This window comes from Seriola lalandi, unplaced genomic scaffold (assembly GCF_002814215.2).
Source record: "Seriola lalandi dorsalis isolate HSWRI2012SDOR001 ecotype SW California unplaced genomic scaffold, Sedor1 jcf7180002054692, whole genome shotgun sequence".
In the NCBI taxonomy this organism is placed as follows: domain Eukaryota; kingdom Metazoa; phylum Chordata; class Actinopteri; order Carangiformes; family Carangidae; genus Seriola; species Seriola lalandi.
Genome location: NW_019525245.1, coordinates 2,956,331 through 2,978,463, shown reverse-complemented (window position 1 = coordinate 2,978,463; position 22,133 = coordinate 2,956,331). Strand labels below are relative to the sequence as shown.

Here is a 22,133-nt window from a genome sequence, read left to right as displayed (position 1 = left end):
TTAAATATTTCATGTCATAGCTGTAGTTTTATGATGCCCCGGTGAAAAGCTGACTCTTGTTCTTAAAGGCATATTTAGAACTAACTCCCGTCTAATTGAAACAGCTCTTTTTTCATCATCCTGGTGAAATGTTGGAGCAATTTTTTTCAATTTATCAAATATTTTCAAAGTGTCTACGTGTCTTTCTTTTCTGGCTTTGCTCTGCAAAATGCATTGACCTCAAATTATTAGAGACTTCTTTCAAGCTACATTCCTGTTCACAGAGATCTCTACTTTGTGGGAAAAGCATCAGGAGATTTCACTGTTAACATAAGAGGGCTGTATTTTACAGTAATTACCATAGTCTGCAATCCTTCAGACATATTCTCTTAAAAACCATTTTCAAACTCTCTGCCAAGTTATGAATCTTAACGTCATTTAAATTTTCTTGGGCTCATTTGAGAACTTCCATGTGCCCTTTGCGCTAAAGCTCTGGAGTTTTGACATGTTGTCTGTGCATTGTTGTAGACGAGCATCTCATTTGGTGAAATTTTGGGTGAGGTTTACTTCCACATTTAGGACAGGACCGTTGTTGTCTTGGGGCTGGTTTTGTAGGAAGGCATATGCTTTTGGGGTTACACTTGACACAGGATAATAAAGCAATTGCTTTGATGAGGTTCTGTTTCAGCAGACCTAGTTTTTAGTACGCTCAGGTTGAGCTGCTGCTGGCTGGGTGTTGGTGTTTGAAGCTTGAGTTAATGCAGCCTTTGTGTCATGCTATTGCCTCACTTCCTGGTTGAGTGTCTTTATACTCATCTCTGCCATATATCTATGCATGTATTGTACAGTATGTATGTATGTATGTATGTATGTATACACACACACACACACACACACACACACACACACACACACATAAACGTATATATACATACATATATATATGTATGTGTGTATGTATATGTCCATAATTAAAGCCAGATTCTCTCCGCCACTCAGGCAAATAAAGGCCAGTATTTTATTTTGTCTACCCATATGCAGAACTGGTGTGAGAAAGAACAGGAGCAACATAAATGAATAATGCAGATAAAAGCAAAACCAGCACAAACTTCAGACAGAATAAAACATCACTCTGAAACAGTGCCAACAAAAGTGTTACCTTTATAAAGGAGTGTTTGTGGCAAGGCTTAGCAGAATCTAATAAACTGCACAGGTGTTCAAAGCATCCTTAGTGAGACACGCACTGTGTGGAACCTCTCTAAGGTTATTCTTTTGCAGAGGAATATTTGAGCACTACAAATGGCTGCACCTCCACCATAACTGGAGGTTGTCTATAAAAGGAGGGGTCTCAGATCTAGCAGATGGACTCTAAATCAACATTTATAAATGAACACCTCTCTCATATCTTCAGAGAGAGACCATACACTGCTTACCTTCAAATCAGCTTGAGCTATCATTAATGACAATGGTTCAGTCATACATTTTATTTATAATTTATAACATGTAAAACCAAATCGGCTGCTGGTAAATCAAATACATAAATCATCATTTATGTGTATTTATGTTTCCCGACTACAATTATCATGCTCTTCAGATTACGTGACATGACATTGTTTTTTAACTGTGGTCTCGTCTTGTTTTGTTGTTTGTTTTTATGAATTTCTTAATGCTTTTTAATTTTCGAGATGGAAATGATGAGCTTTCTGTCACCATGATGACCATTATTCATTTGATCTTTGCAACATCCAACACATGCAGCTTGTGTCAGTGAGACCATGAAGATGCACCAAATGAACCAATCACTAGAAACTTTTCTACGCAGTATTTAAGAACCACATCAAATGCAATAAGATGGGATGGGATCAGGGGTTTGTCTCACAAAATTACAGTGGTAGTTTGTTGTGGGTATAATCTTAGTGTATCACCATAGTAACATAGGCTGCTCATCTATCATGCTCCACAAAACAAAATCTTGTTTATGTCATTGGAAAAGTATGAAAAAAAACCCCATCTTCCTCACCAATTATCTCTCCTTACTGCCTCAAGCAGAAAAAAAGAGGATGTTCTCGCTTGAGACATAAAGAGGATGTACTGTGTTTAATTCAGAGACTGAGACAATTGTCATACACAAAGCCACGCTGTTTTCCGAGTGGGAGAGCCAGTATGTTCTCCATCATAACTAATTTGGATGTACTGTATGTACTGTATATGGCATTTGCTGGTCATATTCACTCTCTGAGGCGCTTTATGACAGCAACATGTTTTAGCTGCAGCGTGAGGGTCACTTTGTGTCCAGAAGCTCTTTTACCAAACAAACACTGAGTTAATCAAAAGTGCAAACATTTGCTTCAATAAACCAAAATAGTGCATAGTTAAAACCGTTTTCCTCACATACACACTATCTGCAGTTTTTGTTTTCTTCCGGATTTGAACCTGTGACCGCTGCCATGTAAACAGTGGACTGGGATAGCGTGATTTAAACCGGCTGCTGGTCACATCTAAAAATATATGTGTTGACTGAGTGAATGTTTGAAAATAAAAGAGCAGTGGCACAGGGATGAAAGCAACTTGAGGCTACATTTAACATAAGAGATAATGGAGAGACCATTAGAGGGATAATACACAGCCAACAGATAAACAGGAGGTGGAAATAACAGAGACAGAGAGGAGGCAGTGGTGGGTGACATACAGTATATGGGCTGATTCATTGTAGACCAGTGTGCAGGAAAAACATGAACTAAATTAGCAGAGAGAGCGAGAATGGGAGCAAAATGCTAATATAATGGGCTGGATGTTTGCGTGGTTGAGTGACAACGTCTGCACAGTGTACACACACACACACACACACACACACACACGCACACACACACACACACACTACTGAAAAATGCAAATGTTAAATGTCAATTGTGAATATTGCTATTGTTCTAATGAGCAAGGCAACTACTATAAAACTAACCAGGACACTACAATGCTCAACCTCAGTGTCATGACTCTCTTAATCTTGCAGTCTTTTTTATGATAAAATACTTCAGTGAGAATATTTTTCCTGTACTAGAAGAACATTTTGAACTATTTTACTACTCCTTGAATACATTAGGTGTAAATCCCATGGCACCTATGAACTTCCTGTGGTTATTTTAGCTGTACAGCATCTGGTACAGGAAGAGGTGACTATGTCATAATTACTGCCAGTCTTCATTTTCCAGTGATACATATAAATAAATAAATACATCAGATTTTTGTAGCATTGCAATGAGTCATATACTCAGGAGAAAATCCAAGGGAAATCTTTGGGTGGGTGGGTGTTTTTAAAATTTTCTTTGGCATTTACTTGTTCACTCAAATGTTATTTTTCCATGCAAGGGAAATGTAAAGGCACATGGTGCCAACCTTTACACTCACTGTCTTTGATTTCTTCTAATTGGTAATGATAGGCTACAGGGATTTAAATATGATCTGAGGCACACAGAACTACCAGCTCTAAATATAAAAAAAGAACAAATGAAAGGTCAGGTCCCAGACTATCTTTATTAAGATTCATGTATAATTTTTTAGACAGTATGAAAAAAATAGCAGCCTCCTCTGCAGTTTCTTTATGAAGGAAAAAGGAAAATGAAGCTTCCATGTTCACTGTTTTTGGATGAAGTTTCTGGCTTGTTATATCATACAACAACTCACACTCAAATTCAGCAGTAATTACTATAATAATGAGATAGTTCAAAGACAGAATACTTGTGAAAGTGTGCACTCAAATTAACATTTCTTTTTTCGGTAACAAAGTTCCAGTCATATAAATAGAGAGCTGAATTCATGTTTGAGCTATAGCCTCTGTTCCACTAGCTTCTGTAACGCAGTGCAGTCTCTCATACAACATTTCCTTCATCGGTCTTTGTGAAACAATGAAGTGTGTTCCTGGGGTTTTCTTTCCATATTCTAAGACAAATCAGCATCAACTACAGCACCTGCAATAAGAATTTGAAACCTACGCAATTTTGATTTTGAAAACTAGGAGCGTGACAGCGTGGATACATATGGTGTCTTTAAAGCTCGTGCTTACAACATGGGAACTTAATTTTGAACAAGACAAATCTGGGTCAAATCTGTGCTTTTTCTTGGCTTAAACCAGCGAGTCTTTACACCCGAAATGACAATCAATAACTTATTAGTGACATAATTTTAGAGATTGTGATACAACAAGTTAAAGCATTTATGATGTGTATGGTTGCCAGACAAATTTACTGAGGACTCATATTCAAACAATAACAATGGAGCAGAAATGAATAGGGTTTGCTGCATCACATTGTTTCCTGGATGGAAAAGGTCCAAATGTGTCTGAACATATATTTAGAAAAAGGCTGAATAAATTAAACTCAACAAAACATCCAATTATTAAAAACAATACTTTCCTGGAACATTTTTGCGTTCAAGCATGATAAACTGAAAATAGTGAGATGTTTTTTTCAAATTTCCTTTCTTCTGCTGGAGTTGCAGCAGTGCAATTTTTCTGATTAGAATGAAATGACTTCCAAATTCAGTGTGCAAGTCTGTGTTGTTAATTGAATTATCTTGCTTGCATAGTACCAATTCCATTATTCTTTTCAATTTAGATCAAACTATAATGGAAAGCACTTTTTCCTGGACTCTGCTGCTTATATTTAAAATGCTGCAAAACTTTCGACCATCACAGAACATTAGCTGTTGTCGTCTTTTTTAAATTTGAACATAAGATGAAAAACATAAAGTTTCAGGATTTCATGTTTTTTTGTTTTCTTTTCTTTTCTTTTAATCAGTGTCTTCTCACCTTGCTCTTGAAAGCTATGGAGGGGAGAGAGGAGGAAATACAGGAGCAGAGAAAAGATCAAAACAGATTGAGGCTGATGAAAGAACACACCTGAAGATTTATGACAACAGAAACTGCAGAGGAAAATGAAAGAATAACGAAACAGCAACAAGAATCAGAGGGGCCAGCAGGTGTTGACATTTTGAGTGAGGGCTCTCATGTCACTGTAGTGACCGAGCGAGCAAAAGAAAACAACAAGGGTAATAGTATTGGGTACACACTGGCCTCTGGCAGGCATTATGAAAAGGTCAAGCAACCATGATGGAGGTGTAACATGGGCAGTCAAAGCACAGGCGGACATTGAGAGATTAAGAAAAACAGATTCATAGAAAATGCATTATCGTACAGTAAAGCTCAGGAAGAAAGAATGAGTAGGAAAGTGCGTGGAAGACAGTGAGGACAGAAAAACATAAAAAAGAGGGTTCTTTGTCAATCTCTGTTTTCATGTGTGATGGCAGCCGGCCAGACAGAAAGAATGTAATACATGTCAGGTGAGCCAAGAATCCGAAAGACTGGAAATCTTCTTCAGCACCCAATTCATTCACTGAAATGGTGTCTTGGAAGACTTTATCCAGCGTTTGTAATATATCCGTGGTTGTTTCACCGGCTCTGGTTCATACAGACTTTATTTGCATTGTCAACTGAATTAGACTTGATTCGCTCTTTTAGATCGAGCAGTTGGGTTCGGTGTAGTAAATGAAGCTTCGGTTATAGTTAGGGTAACAGTTTAAACACAGATCACAGAAGGCTACAACGGAAATTTACAATAACTTTCCCAACAGGCATCAGACATCAATGCAACCTCAGAAAGATGTCGGACATTGTGACGTTAAGCAGATGTTTAGAAGATTTGGGGGTTTTGTTGTCCACTTAAATATCCTAATCTGTTGAAAGCCATGTTAGAAAGTCAAACTCAATCTAACATCTAACAAACCAGTGAAACCTCTCAACAATGCTTTGTGCAGTTACATTAAGAAAGCTGACTGGTTGATCCCAGTTCACATGAAAAGAAAAAAACACAGAAATATTGTACTCAAAAAGAAACAGTCACGAGAATGCCACAGAACGACCCCCACTGGCACATTCACTGTCAGAAGTCAAAAAGCGATTAACTTCTCCACAGTGTCTCAGATAAAAGACTCTTGAACATCTCTGAGCCTACAAGTCTTACAATGAATTTCACTGATGTATATCAGGGCTTGTAAGGCACATAAAACACACACAATAAAAGGTCTTGTATGTTTTGACCCTAATGGTTTCTAATATGAGAAAACATAAAGGACAGCTGTTGAACTCCTGATTACTATATTTTACAAAGAGAAACATCAGTCTATTCCACAAGTCTACCTGTATTTTACATAATGGATTGTAAGCTGAAATTGCAGTATAGACTCTACATTTTCAAATGTAATTTATCCTAAATAAATCATATGTAAAATGAATGAATAAAAAAATCCACCCCACAAAATAATGATTACAGATATATCCTCCAAGCAGTGAATGATTTACTAGTTACAGATTAATGGATTGTATGGTTGAGGTTATCTTTTCTTGTGCATGTCATTCTTTTCTTGTGTGAAGCACATATTAGCATATAGAAAATAATTTCACAAAAGAGCACTTTGCCCAGACTGACAGAGACTGGAGGGTGGAGTGGGACAGATAGGTGGAGGAGAACACAGTGTGAAAGAGACCATTGACAATGACCTTTTTGGTTGTCTTTCTCCTCGCAGTTCACAAGTATGTAATTTTCTGCCTCCAGCTTTTCATGAAAATCAGTCCTGCAGGCACTAATCAAACTTCAGGCTCAGAGGATTTCTTTAAAAATGTGATCTGTAATAAGTGACCTACTGAAATTATGACTACTGACAATAGCTTTTGTAACTGTCATTAGCTAATAAAAACAATTAATAAAGGAATTAATGGAAGCCTACTAATTACAATTTAAGCAACCAAATATTTTTAAACATACATGCACTCAAAGACCACCACATCTGAATAAGTTGAATAAACAGTTCAATTCACAGAGCATAATGGCGCGAAGAAAATCTTACACAAAAGTTATCTTGCTTTAAATATAAAATATTTAACAGTGCATGCCATTGTAAAGAGGGGGGCATGGTGAGTGTTCGGAGGGCAGAGAATGAGATAAGCATTCAGACATGCTGGTAATCAGGCTGCCATTGTATGAGATACCAAACCCAACAATTTTCTGCACTGATGTGCCTGCTAGCCAGCTGAGTTTGTATCTGTGAATGTATGTATGAATGTTTGTATCTGCACATTATAGAAATCAGACTTGCACATGCAAGATATTGTAAATGTAAAAACAAATTGAATTGTGCACCTAGACACTTCGAGGCTGTGGTCTGATCTATGCTATTATCTCTAGCCAAGCAGTAAAACTACCTCTAAGTAGCACATAGTCACTGATTGAAACCACAACCAAATGGGTATATTGATTTGAACTTCCTTTGCATGTGTATCAACAGCGTAATCATATTCCTGTATTTTAGTTTGCTGTTTTCCTTTACTGGCTAAATACAGGTTCAGTGTACTTACACAGAGGTTTGTTCTAACAGTTGCATTGTGGAATACACAGGATTAGTTACATCAGTACATGTATCTAGCCTACATTTTTCATTAAAGCTCCTTTACAGCCATTCAACACTCACAAAGATGCTTTCACTTACTTAAACAGATGAGACATCTTCTGTTAATTTTGTCACACCTGTTAGGGTGAATCATTTTTTACCTTTCTTATTGGTACATAGGGTTTCATGTCCTCCCAACACACTGTAGCTCCACCCAACATAGCTAATGAGCCAGAATGACTGAAAATACCTGTGTGTTTGAACACTGTGGAAGCCACCAGAAAAAACACATAAAATCCCATGAGTATAATGTAGTGGGTCTGAAATAGCCACATATAGTTCATTATGTTAACAGACACCCCCTCTTTTTCATTTTAATATTTGAACATTTATTTGAACCCTGACGAACACAGTTTTGCAGAAAGCATTACCTCGTTGCACCAGTAGAGGGTGCTCTAACACCAGTGGGTCCAGCAAACAGTCTCTGCTCTGCTTTGCTCTGCGCATGTGCAGAGAATAAACCTGCCGAGCAGTAGTCGCATGAGCTAACAGCTCTCGTGTCGTGTGTTTGGATCCACAGGTATGGAAAATGTATTGATTGTACAATTTTGTTCAGTTAAACTATGTAACAACATAAGGCGAAGCCATGAAGTGGGGCTAAGCATTGTAGGATGTTGAAATATGTACTTTATCGTTGTAGTTCATTATCGGGCGTTCCCGCCCGCGAAAGGTCGGTTAAACAAGAATGAGTGTATATGTGTGTGTGAGCAGTTCCGACCATAAACGTGGCTGGCTAGAGTTATTGTTTGTCAATACTTTTCTGAAAGTAGTTGGTACGGTATTTACAATGTTGTATGTCTGAAATGTGAACATTAAGCGCATGTGCAGAGAATGAACCTGCCGAGCAGTTGTCGCATGAGCTAACAGCTCTCGTGTAGTGTGTTTGGATCCACAGATCCACAGTTACACCGTAGCTCAGCCGCTCAGTGCCCGCCGCCTGAGTGGCCCATGCTGCCGGACCAGAGACCCCTAGCTCTGGCGCCGGTAACAATAACTACAGGCACTGCATACCCATGACACACCTGGACAGACCTCTACTCAGTACTGTGAGGGCGTGTACATATTGTTCTTAATTGTAATCTCTCTCTTCTGTTAGCTCCAGCACATGGAGTCCGGTGACCTCATGTAATTCAAGGCTACCAGGAAGAACGACAGGCTAGATCGCTAATTAGCTGCTCAGCTCAGCCTCTGTGAGGTCACCCATAGATTTCTGAAGGACGGTTTGAAGCTCAGAGTGGGCTGCTCCAGTGTTGCCACCTTGGCAGTGCCTGACTCCACCTAGCTCCCGGCTAATCCAAAAATAGGCAAAGAGATGTGGTGTCTGTGGAGCCAAGGCTGAGGTGAATGCTGGTTTGTGGCAAGCATAGATTCATCCATCTGTCACTCAAAGCAGCACACCCTCAATTATGCAAAACTTTAAGCCTAAACCTAAGCCTAAGCTTAAGAAATTAACTATAGAGACCAAAACCTGTTTTTTGTACCAGGCTGTAAACATGTTTATTTCTGCTGCAAAGTTGGGTTTGGGGTTGGGATTGACTTGCTTTTGAAGCCAGCCTCAAGTGGCCATTCGAGGAACTGCGATTTTTGACACTTTTGTGTGGGCTTCATTTTTCAGCCCCAGAGGTTGCTGCTTGGTCTTAACTCTTCAACACTAACAATACACTGTTTACAGGCAAGTTTCTTTACTTTGTCTCTTGTTCTCTACGGTGTAATAGAGTGCGGGTCAGACCACATATTTCTGTCCAAAGCCGACCCGAGACAGAGAGTAATATCCGAGCCCAACCCGAACCAAAACATCATTTTAAAATTTTTTGCCAAACCTGGCTGAGTATGCACCCTCTGTGTAATGCTGTTTCACTGGCAGCTGCTGTCAATCAAACACAGACATGTTCCTCCATCCAGCTGAGACAAAGACGAGGAGGAGAGAGCACCTGTAATATTTACCCCAAACCCTTTTTCTTCCTTTAAATAATGAAAAATTGAAAATACATTTAACATGCTGACATCATTTTTGATGACATGACTACATGACTACTGTGCAATTTCCAACCGCCAATGTTTTGACCACAATCATTCCCTAAACTTACCATGTGTTTATAACTGTAACCTTGCCAACAAAGCTCCACAAACAAAACCATGATATTTCCCTAACACTAAGTGGTTTTTGGATCAGAGGCTGACTGCAGTGCAAAACCACTATTGAAGATTGATGTTGAGTGTGTGGAGGGCCATCATTTTTCTTCCTCTTTTGTTGTATGTTGGATCACATTTAATTTAAAGTTGCATTGCAATCTACTACTGTGAGTTTTTCCTCTTTTCTTAATTTCCTTTAGCTATTTGCAAGGTGCCATGGTAGCCTGTGATGCAAAGTGTGGTGGGGAAAATTCTGAAAGGGAGAGATTCAACTTTTGCATTATTTCATGTGAATCTACAATCAGAGGTTGACATCGGAGGAAGAAATGTAACACAACAAAAACATCGCAGAGAGTTACCAGAAGCTACCAAAAAGTAGAATTCCGCAAATGAAACAAACAAACAAACCAAGTAAAGTGAAACCAAAGCCTGTTTACGCCAAACAGCTTTGGTCGGTTTCGAATGCAACAATTATATTCATGAGTATGGAGAGCAGGATTTGAGCTCTGTAATTAATGGTGGTGTTTTAAACTATAGCTACAACATATGTATGTATGCACAAAAGTCAAAACATAGGCTACTGAACTACTGGGCACCGGTAGAGCACGTACCACACCGTCCTTGCAACAGCAGCCATGAGTTCGAGTTCGACCTGCGTTCCTTTACTTCATGTCATTCCCTCTCTCTCTCCTTGACTTTCCTGTCTCTCTCTCACTGCACTTATCAAAGTAAAGGCAACCCCCCCCCCAAAAAAAAAAAAAACTTAAAAAAAAAAAAGTTTAGAAAGTCATCCCTTTAGAACCTGTACGATAGCAATTTGCCGGTATGAGTGACAATTATTTCTCTGTATCTCTATTTTCCAGAAATCTGCTGGATAAAGACACATTCTCCAAGTCAGATCCATGTGAGTATGTCGTAGAAGGAGAGTCCTTTCTCCTTCTCTCCCTCTCACTGTGGTTTTTGTATGTTTTTGTGAGTATGTTGCCCTGTGATTTGGGAAATCCTTTTTTTGCTCTGAGTGCAGTGGCTGTTTGTTCATTTTACTGGAGCTAAAACCCTCCCATTGATTTCCCATTTTGAATCTGCCTGCATTTCCCTGATAGTTCTTCTCTTTTTTCTCTTTTCTGGTCCTCATTTTCTGGCTCTTTTTTTTATTTCCTTTGAAATATTTCATCTATTTTTGTCTTTATCTGGTACTTTTTCACAGTATGCGTGCTCTACACACAAGGTGTGGAAACCAAACAATGGAGAGAGGTGAGTATACACACACACACACGCACACACACACACACACACACACACCCACACACGCACACACACACACACACACACACACCACACACTTGCACATGCATATAAAAAGAAGAAAGGACTTATGTCCAATTAAGCTCTTGCTGTGCTCACCATGTGTTTTTTGTAACTGTGTGTATGTGTGTGTGTGTGTATTGGGCAGGAGGCTCCAGTTAAGACATTTTTGACTGCAAACATGCAGTAGCTGCAGTAGTTGGCTTGAACACTTCATTAAAGCTGTTCGGCTATCAATTGTCTGAAAATGCCAGGAAGTATTCTCTAATTGGAGACTTCAACCAACAAAGAAAAGTCCTTGCAATGTAATGATCAATATGTTGACATTTTGGAGACTAACCAGCACACTGGGGAGGCATTAAGGCAGCTCATACTGTGCCTTGTTTGGTTTAGTCCATGCAGCATTACCATCCATTTTCTCTGTTAATCCTCTCACCATTCTGTTTGTCCATTAATCATTTTCTTCTGTAGATGAAATAAGCATTAAATGATATCAAGTGAATAAATTAAATGAGGCACTAACAAGCTGGCTTAGAGATGAAATCTGTACCGTTTCTTTACACTAATGTCTTCTCCAGTGGTGAGAAGTAGCGGAAATAATGTCCCAGCTTCAACTAAGTGTTTGTTATGGAAGGTTGTGTGGAAAATGGCCATTTATTTGAAAGAGTCATTGCAAACGCTAATGTGGCAGATGATAACGATATCCTTTTGCTTTTAAATGATAAGATTGGCAACAATCAATCTGTGTAGTTTAGAACTGACTGATGTGCATTAATTACACTGGGTGACATGTCCCATGAACATGGGCACTGTAGTTCATTTTGAGTCAATCCCACACACACCTTCCTGCTACTGTAGTCACTAGAGCAGCTAATGTGTATTAATCCACAACAGAAAGTAGTTCCCAAAAAACACACTACTGCATTTCCCCCTGTTTGAGTAATGTTTGCTTAAACCTACAGTAAAGCATTACAAAGTAATTAAACTATATATTTGCCCCCCCCCTTTTAAGGATTTACGTCTTTAGCAGGAAGTAATTGGGTTGGGACTAAGGGCCATGGAAAGGGTAGGAAAGTCAGAAGGTGCTGAGACATGGACTGACACATTGTTAGTTTTGGTCTTTTAATGGGATTTGTTGACAGTAACAAAAATATATATCACCATATCACCATAAATCAAAAGATAAAATAGGACAGTATAATTGTGGGGATAAGAGTTTAGGACACAACGAATTGAAGAGAAAGTGTACATGCATAAGACCCCAAAAGATGATCAACATTTCTCAGTAGCAGAGAATGGAGAAGGACCATGATAAACATCCCGAGCGTGATATTTGTGTTGTATGGTTTGTAACTTACTTGATATTTCTATTGCTCGTGCCCCTGTGGCTGTTTTTGTATCCGTGAGTAATTGGAACTCTGAACTTTTGTTTTTCTTTTATGTGAATCTATTTGTAAATGTGTAGTTGTGTATGTTACAGAGTTAATATGATATTTCGGTGCAAGCTTATGTACAAGTTCCCATAACAGTATAGACACCTCTGGTGCCAGCCCTTATGTTTGACATCATTATTCATCCCATTGTGCAAATTGTCAGTGCATCCAAGCTTACAGACTCCATCCACCACTGTGGATGGATAATGATTTAATGTAAATCATATGTATTTATATAGTCAGATGACCCTCATCTGCTGCTCGTGTTTTTACCCACTCATAACAGATGGCTGTGTGGGCTTTCATTCAACTGTAGCTGAGAAACTGCGGGGGACTCTGCTATGAGTGTGTGTGTTTGAGAGAAAATGTGTGTGCATATGTGTGTATGCTTAATGTATAAGGCATATGCATATGTAAAGAGCTTGCAATTATAAAACTCTTCTTTGCGCTTCTTACAAAAGGCACTTGTTCTTCTACTTTGACAGCCACCAGTTGTCAGACAGGCTGTTAATCCAATCAAGCAAACAAAACATAATTAATATAATGAGCATTTCAGTTTTACTTTCAAGCCAAATGATACTTCATTCTGTCAGGTTCACTGATTTTGGTCTAAAAATAGATACGTTTGAACCGGTCCTCTCCTCGCGGAGTTAAAACCATCACATCCACAATCATATTATTAAGATGGGGTGGGTGTTGATGCGGCTCCAGGTGACGCTGTGTGAGTGAGACTGAACACTCCCAAACCTCAGACAGACCAAGCAAAGCCAAACAGGTGACTCACCCGGGACCTCTACATAACATTCCTTGACAGCACCCTCTGGCACAACGGTCAAGCTTGGGTCACATTTTATGTTGATTTCCATCTCCTGCAATCTTTATTGTGGAAGAGATCATGTCTGTAATGTTAATATAGTTGGTGCTCTTTGTGAAGGTCTCGATTAGATGTGAGATCATAAATCTGAGTCATGAGCGCTCTTGCCTTCTTCGTTCCATACGTTCAGTCTCCCCTAGAGTAAAGTGGTCTTAGGGTGATTTTACGGTTGGGATGATTGGAGGGATTTTTCCTGGTCCACAGGCATCTTTCTCTGACACTTGTTTGGTGAAGTGTGGAAGCCATTACGTAACTTGGCTGCAGTTCAGAAAACCAATCTCTTGAGCAGGTAGCTGAACAATTCGACTATTAACATTAAGTACAATACTTTATTTGTTGATCAGTTTCTATGACATCAGGAAATAACCCACAGCAATGTTTACCATGTCCCTGGAAATGTTTACTAGGGACAAGGCTGCGTGACAGAACTGTTTCAGGTGTTATTTTGAGTGCTGCAAACATAACTTGGGAAATTAGAGAATAAAGCAGAAGAAAAAAAATGACAGAGGAAAAATCCACAACACTGAACTCTCAGAGGAAGTGAAAGAGTCCAGCTCACACAAGAACAGTCCCTGATCCATTCTCCTTTCCTTAAAGTCTAAAGTTTAAGTAGCTCCTTACTGTTTTATTTTTAAATTAAACAGAGAGGCATTAATGAAACCTGTTGAGGAATCTGACAAAGTTCTGTAATTTTGTCTGTAATCTTGAGGGTCAGGTGGGGCAAATTATTATAAGCATGATTTAAGCTACAGATAGACTTTGTTACTAGTTATTTTCACACAGTACACAGTACAGTAATGTGTTTACTTTTACAATTTTAAATTCACTCTCATTATTTTGACATTTGGGAGTCACCTTGTATGCTGCCTTCCTGGGAGTTTGATATCAGTTTGATTTCTCTGTGGGCAGCCTGGTCCTCGATGCGGTAGAGGTGATGGTAGATGGTAACCTCACCAAAAGAGGAGAAATGTGACTGAAATGTTAGCCACATGTATGCTAACACTCAGGAGCCACCTCTGCTTTAGTGTTGGAGGGTTCACCAAGGCTAAGCTAGCTGCTGGATGGTCTGTTGCTACATGCATTGAATACAAAAGACTGGTTTAAAGGTACATTTGATGGTGCTGACAGCTGACTGACAAAAGCAATGTACTTGTTGTCATCATGTCCAGTTCCCTGATGAACTGACCTCTGGAAAGACCTACTGTACAGGAAACACTGCTAACACTTTTTAGATCCTCACAGACTTCTTTAGTCTTTATATGATGATGCCTTGCTACTTTCTAGTTCAGGAAATTCAGAAAACACACTACAGACAATAAAAGAATTTGATGGTGTGTTTCATTTATATGGAGGCATGGATCAGATTTTGAATTCTGATCATAATGATTCATCTTGGATTGTTTTAAAAAAAAATATACTCATCATTTTACAGCCCTTCTTTTTGCAATGATTGTGTTTCGACTCAACATTTTGTTTATGTGCCACAGGGGGTCACGTGATCTTCAGTACCGACTGTGTCCACTCCCCAGTGCTGGGCCTGGGAGATTGAAACAAACCTCATAATTTTCTGCTCCATATTTAATTCCAGCACAAACAGAAGCTCAAAGCCAAACTAAGAGTCAGCCAACAAATTACAACTTTCAGCGTACTGCAGCTTGAGTAGCCCACTACATACTGTACATGGGATGTTAAAAGCAAACCCACACCACATACACAACAATGAAAGGCTGTTTATTCGTGATCATGTATATGCTACGCTTTCTTCCAATTTGCTTGTGACATCAGATATACCACATACTGTAGTGCTCTTTGTGACAGCATGTGGCGGCGCCAGTTTGTGTGTGTCTGTGTTTCTGTGCACCATATATTATGTGTACATGTGTCCCGTCCTTATACAATCTCAGCTCTGGATCTAAGTGCTAACAAATTTTGGGATTTATTTTCCCATGAAGCCATGCAACACTTGTCATGTGTGTAGGGAAGAAATGGTTTTCAGCTGGTTGTTTTGCTTGTTCTCCTCCCTCAACAACTAAAGTAGCCTACCCTTAACCCTCTGTCATTCCTGGGGGGGGGGGGGGGGGGGGTTCAGTACTCGTGTGTTTCTCTCTTGTTTTTAAACACACACCCATGCTTTTCGCTGCAGGCAAAACAGAAAAATAGCTCACACCAATTCACACAACCGCCATTTACCACCCTCTGCGAGAACACAGGACTCCACCAAACTCATTGTATCGCCACTATGTTACCATCTACTCAACATGGCACAAAGAGAATAAAAATCCATATTCGCCAGAGAACTACAGGACATTCAGATGACACAAATCCCCAGTGGTGGTTCGTGTCTGCTCCGGGGAAGAAGACAATGAAATCTTTGGAAAATGAAACTCACATGGATAATGAAGGATTTGACTCATTTCTCCTGCGCTGCGGCTTTTATTTAACATCATGCTGTCACTCACAGTGTATGTGTGTGTCTAAGTGATTTTTCCTGTGTCTGTGTTTTAAGGACACATGTTCACATTTCAAAATCTGACACTGCGGGTCTCTCTCTCTCTTGTATTTGTTGCTTGCCTGAAGAGTACAGTTTTCCATATGTAGTGTGTGTGTTTGTGTGTGTGTGTACATGTTGCAGGTGCAGGTCAGGGACTTCATTGCAGATTCTCATTAGCCAGCTCCAGAAGCCCAGCAGTATCTAATGAACTCTGCAGCGCTGTATTGTCTCTTCCACTCAGCAGGGAAATCACATTATGGAGCTCATCTTTGCCGTCACCCGTCTCTTTGCTAACATGTGCTCACAGCTTCATCAACACCTCAGGGTCTGTTCAAAAGTCCGGGTGGCTCACAGATTCAACATCAGTGTCCTTTTCTCTACTTTTCTCCCTCGCCGGTGTTACATTTAGATCTTCACATAGAGAAAAATATAACCTTAGAAAGCATAGAGTTCAAAGAGGTGCTCAGCTTTGTGTAACAGAATAGAAGGTGTATGGTTTTATATTGGTTGACTTGTCCTAATTGCCCACAGTGTACTGTATTTGTTGTTTTTACTGTATTGATTGAAAAGGCAAGGTCTGCTCACACATCCACCTACAGTATACTTGACATTATGGGAAAACTAGATCGACTCCTACTTGCAAATAGCTTCCTTAACATTGATTGAAGTTGTACAGTTTGGCAGCTTTCCAATAAAACAGCATGTTTGGCTCGAGCACAGTTGTGCATTATTTGAGGTTTTTATCTTTATCGCCGGCTGGAGGCAACCTCAATACAATATAACTCTGATTCCAGTCCGTGTGTGAATTGAATCATCACCCCAGCAGTTGAAACAAAATTAATCAGGGATTAAGATAAATATGAATTCATTAATTCACGTTCAATCTGTGTCAATTAGTTGTATGTACAGTCAGGCAGCCTGGTGTCAAAATCTAATTTCAAGCCATCATTATTTTAGTTTATAATGTGCTCAGATGGCTCATAATTTTGTTGATTTAATTTAGAATGAAAACAATTCATTCTAAATAAAGCTGTGTTTAATATGATTGCCTTACAAAGAAAACTTTAAAGGGCCACTCGAGTGACTTTACACATCAAGGCTGAGTAGTCATGGTTAGCACTGCTGTGAAAACAGTTGTAGAATGTCTTCTGTGGCTCTGGAAGAGCTTATTGCAAGTCAACCAAAATAACCAAAATAAGGGACACTACAACTTGTTTTTTTTACAAATGTTTTTTTAGGAAATGTAATTGTTGGCTGGGTTATGTATTTTTTTAAATAAAGATGCTGTCCATCACATCAGAGACTGGGGTTCATATCCACAGTCCTGTCAGTGGTTTAAGCCACAAAAGCACGTAAACTTGTTCAAATCAAAGAAAGATGATGGTTTTGGTAAAATGTAAATAAACATGTCTGAAGTCGCTGGGAACTTCTCTCTGTGTTAAACCAGACCACCGGCCATAAAAACTTTAATAATGCTGTATTCACTACAAGGGGATATTGTATTGCAAGATTAGATATTTTACTGATACATTCAGTATCAACGTAATTTGCAACTTGCCAAATACGTAAAGTAACAACATATCTTTAAATGAATAGAAATAGTGATACGGTCACAGCTACTTTTCCTACAAACATGTTCACTGGTGCATTTAAGTTTGATATAAACATAATTTCTACTAGACGGCGTCAGGGAGCCTACAATAACAATTTCTGGAGTACACATTTAAGCCAGATAGCACTCCAACCTAGAACTACTTGTTGGTCTCTGCACCTCTATGTGCATTGTACTTATAGGAACATGGAAGTAGTGGGGTGGTGAACAGGCCAAGCAAGTTTTTTTCCCCAAAGGTCCATTAACAGCTTGATCTGGCCTTGGCTACAATAACATTTAAGTCCTTTTTACAACTAGAGGAGCACAAAGAGAGTACAGACCTCTGCCAAGGCCGATGTCAAACAACATACAACAGACTTCAGAGAAAAAACTTTAATTCACAATAAATGATCCGGATCTGCCCCAAAATTTTAATGGGCTCTTCCCTGCCCCATGCCCCGTTTCTCCACTAAGTTAAGTGAAAATCGCTTCAGTACTTTTTGCGTAATCCTGCTGTCAAATACACAGACACATGGTGAATACATAAACTCCTTGGCAGAGGTAAAAAGGCACACAAAATCCTGAGAAGTTAGTAGAGAACAAATACGAGGAGAGGTGAAGATTTGTGTGTTGTCTGACCACGTTGGAAGGCACAAGAGTTTATAGCTGCCCTGAACAGCCACACTTGACGGTGGTGTGAAAAAACCTGCTATGACACAGAGGGGAGAGATGCAATAAAAATTCAAATGGAAACTTTACCACAACAATTCTTCAAAGGCATTTTAGACGGACTCAATAGTTTTTGTATACACAAAAAGTGACAGGAGTAATTTTGCAAAGACTGGAAAAATGCAGAGCTTGAGAGAGAAGATTAAAACCGGTGTACTTTCTCACCTCCACACACATGGCCAGTCGCTGAGTGAAATGGGCGTGCTTGGTATATCTGAAATCCTTGAGTGCCCAACAATAATAGCATACATTGTGGCATATTACAATTCACACATTTTGACATCCTCCTTCAATGTCATCTGATGGTATTTTATTTGTTCTTGTACCAAATCAGTGTTAAATATAACTCACTATATCACCAAAAAGTGCATAGGAATAAAATCTTCACTCTTGATGGAGTATTTGATTAAATAAGAGTAATTCCCGGTGGCTGTAAATAATTTATGTAATGTATATGCTGTATCTCCTATTTTAAACGAATCAGCTTTTTGTACAGTATAATGTATGCATGTGTTGTTGCTGGGCCTTTGTCAGCCTTTTCTCTGGCATATTTCCCTGCATTTGGCACTTTGGGAGTGAGAATCCCGCTAATTAGGAGGCTTTAATCGCTGCCTTTCTCTTCTTCTCCCTTCCCACTCTTTTCCCACTCCCACTCTCACCCATCCTTTTCTGTCTAAACCCTCCACTCCACTTTTGCCCCCCTTTTCTTACCCTCTTTTTCTCTCTAAGTCGGCTCATGTTGTCTCTCTCTTACTCTCTATGCATTTCCCTCGTCCCTTCCCTCTGTGGGGTTGATCAGTGCGTTTTCCTGCTGTAATTAATATGAGGAGTGAAGATCAAGGAACCAGGAAACACACCCATGGCTTCCTCTGCACAGCAGCAGCTCGTGAAAGCACCTCTATTAATCAGCCCTCTGTCAACTTATGTGTTAATAAGAGAGCGAAGAAAAGGGAGAAAATGTGCATGCAGACAATTATTAACTGTGTTTGTTTTTCAAAGTGTTTTGTTGTCTTGCTTTTCCTTTAATCATCCCTTCTCTCCTGACCTGGGTCTGTCTTTCTCCTTCTATAGTTTGGCAGAACGGAGGTGATAGACAACACCTTAAACCCAGACTTTGTTAGAAAGTACATCTTGGACTACTTTTTTGAGGAGAAGCAGAACCTTCGCTTCGACTTGTGAGTGATTTCCTTTGAAGTTGTACCATCACTGTATCTTCTCCCTGCCCTCTGTCCTCCTTCCCTATAATGCATTGTCCTCTCCCTCTGTTCTGCGCTGATTGAGCCTTACCATTAGTTAGCTCAGTCTGAAGAAACTGACCCTGCACTAAACCCTGCCGCCGTACAGCAATTACCCAAACATAGTTTAGCAACTGAGCAACTCAGCAATTATTTTCCTTTGTAAAAATACAAAAACACTGTTTGAAAATACAAACATTAAAGCATAAATTTAATCTCTGTGTTGCTTGTCCAAGTATACGTTATCACAATGAAATGAATAACATTTTAACAGCAATTTTATGTATAATATTTTATTATAATAACTAATAGCTTTACCCTGCAATACATGTACAATGATATTGACAAAAGTCAGCAGAGTTGTCACCCTATCACAAACTTTTATCTCTAGCATTGATGTTAGATTATGCTATGTACGTCAGCCAACAAAACCCCCAGTCGTCGGCTAGAGATGGAGAGCCTACTTTTGTTTACTTCTGAATTATTGCAAAAACGTAAGAAATTTAAGTGCCGTGTGAGAATGAAAACCTTGACAAATGGAGCAAAAGTTACTGAGGACGGCTGTTGGGGCATAGAGATGGAGTGGGGATAAAAATCTGGACTTTTTATTTGGACTGGCTCTCCAAAAATCCACCAGGAGACACACCATCGCATACAGCCTGTGTCACACTTTATATGTAGTAAACAGGGGATGAGTTAATTATGATGATTTGTAGAACAATACACGAAATAGGACAAGCGGCACATTAAACTATAGTTCTTTCAATCTTAATTTCAGAGGTTTTTCTCCCTTCGTTGGATCTTTTTTATAATAAAATGCTGTAGATGTGAGCTAATCAGAATTTGATTAGTGTATTAGTATTACTGATGAAACAAGAGTGGAAAACGTAGCTATACAACATTATCCTGCCAAATAAACTCAGGCTATGTCTGTTGTCTTCTGCCTACCATTTATTCTGTAAAACACGACTCACCACGAGCTGTGGTCCTGAACGCACTCTGCTCCTCCTGTGTTGTCTGCACAGTTACTACGGAACAACTATTTGAAACATTATGATATTTCCAGATTTATCAGCCACAGTTTTTTTTTTTACTTAATTATTCATGTAAAGCGAGTCACAGATAGTCCACTGCTGCCTCAGTGTTTAAACAATGATAAAGACATACACACATAAGCACTGAGCAGGTAAATGGAGCCATGGGACCGAACTGAATGTAGTTTGCTGGGAGGCAGACATGAGGGAGAGGACAGTCTGCTCCACTGGGCTGATCACAACCACACATCTCCCTCTCTCCCTCTCTCTCTCTCTCTCTCTCTCTCTCTCTCTCTCTATTATTATTTTTCACATTGAGCCACCGGCCCAGTAGCCCACTGCTAAAAGCGGCCATGTGAAATTAATGTTGAATAAAAGTTATAAACGTCAAAAAAACCCAATGCCACAGCTCACATGATGTATTCATACAATGATTGTGTTTACGGACTCTGTCATCGGCCCTTGCAGCCCAACCACCAGCTCGGCCAACTGGGTCCCGATTGGCCCCTCCATGCCTGATGGGGCCTCCCGATTAGTTTTGTGAGATAGCAGTGATCTTCATATTCATTTAAACCAGTCACAGCTTAAATCAAGCAGTTCCCTCTCCTTTTCTGTCTCTCATTGATGATTTCTCAGTCCAACTGCATCTCTTATGTTAACATTATCATTCTTCCATATGGGCTGCATTATATTGGCTAGCTTGAAGGGTGAACTGCCAGCTTCTAACAAGCGGGACATGCAAAGCATACAGCCTCAGCACTGTATTTTGTTCAGCGCTCTCAAGGATGCAGTTAATTTCCATTTGACAAACAAACATTTCCTCAAACCTCTCTCAGCAAAATTCCTCTGCAGCTATACCACCAAATAATATGAAAAGATTTTTGATCATTTGATCATTCTTTTAAATCAATAAGTGGGGAAACACAACACTGTAGTTTGTGCAGCCTGTAATATTTACTGATTTTACTTTTACTTTTGCTCCATTTCTGTCTAATTTGTGCCTGATTGATCTCTAGGCGAACAAGATCTGTCGTTTCATCAGATGTTTAATCTTGGTACATCGCATTTCTCCATTTCCCTCACTTTCATTTCTTTATATTCACATGCAAATCAGACCAGGTCCAGCACTCATTATTATGGAAGAGGAGAAAAGGTTGTTGAACCCATTATCCATGCACTCTGCCTCAAAGATAGTAACATCTGAAAAGATACTAAGATCCTGTCCTCTTGGCTCATTTTGAATTTTATCTCTTTTATCTTTCACAACATCCACTCTTATTATATTGTCAGTTGAAATTCAGCTCGTGCAAATATAATCATAAATCTTGTATTTTCTTTTATTCTTTTATCTCTTATGTTTCTCTGCTCTGATTCCTTTCAATTCATACCCTACTCCTTTTCCACACCCCAGGTGTTTGTGTCACAGAGCGTCCTTAAACCTACAAACACACAAAAACAGCTGAAAAGACAACATGAGAAAGTGTAGTGTACTGGGAGTATATCCTTTCTCCTCCTGCTGATGACAAATCACCAGGGTTGTTTTTAAATTTCTCCTTTAAGAGCGTATCAATCAAAATGTCCTCACTCAGATAAGAGTCTCCTCTGGTGTTTCTGAAGTAAAATGGCTTTGCTGCTTTTGCTTTGTTTCCTTTCAGGTATGATGTGGACTCCAAAAGTCCAGACCTGTCCAAACATGTGAGTGCACGAGCTTATTTTAACCCTGAACCACAGATAAATGGAGGCCAGTCTTAAGCAAAAGCAGATTAATTGGATTAAATGTCTCTGAAAATGAAAAAAAAAAAAAATCAAATACTATTGCTTGATGGAATATG

At 39.3% G+C, this 22,133-nt stretch overlaps 1 protein-coding gene across 1 annotated transcript in view; it reads left to right on the top strand.

Annotated features, from left to right (window-relative positions):
• The window catches only part of cpne5b (copine Vb), a 118,773-nt gene that overhangs the window by 16,625 nt on the left and 80,015 nt on the right, over positions 1-22,133 (top strand). The window contains exons 2-5 of the mRNA XM_087178605.1: positions 10,473-10,513; positions 10,817-10,863; positions 19,104-19,207; positions 21,957-21,996. Of these exons, the coding sequence (XP_087034731.1) occupies positions 10,473-10,513; positions 10,817-10,863; positions 19,104-19,207; positions 21,957-21,996 (232 nt within the window). The remainder of the gene's footprint in view (positions 1-10,472; positions 10,514-10,816; positions 10,864-19,103; positions 19,208-21,956; positions 21,997-22,133) is intronic.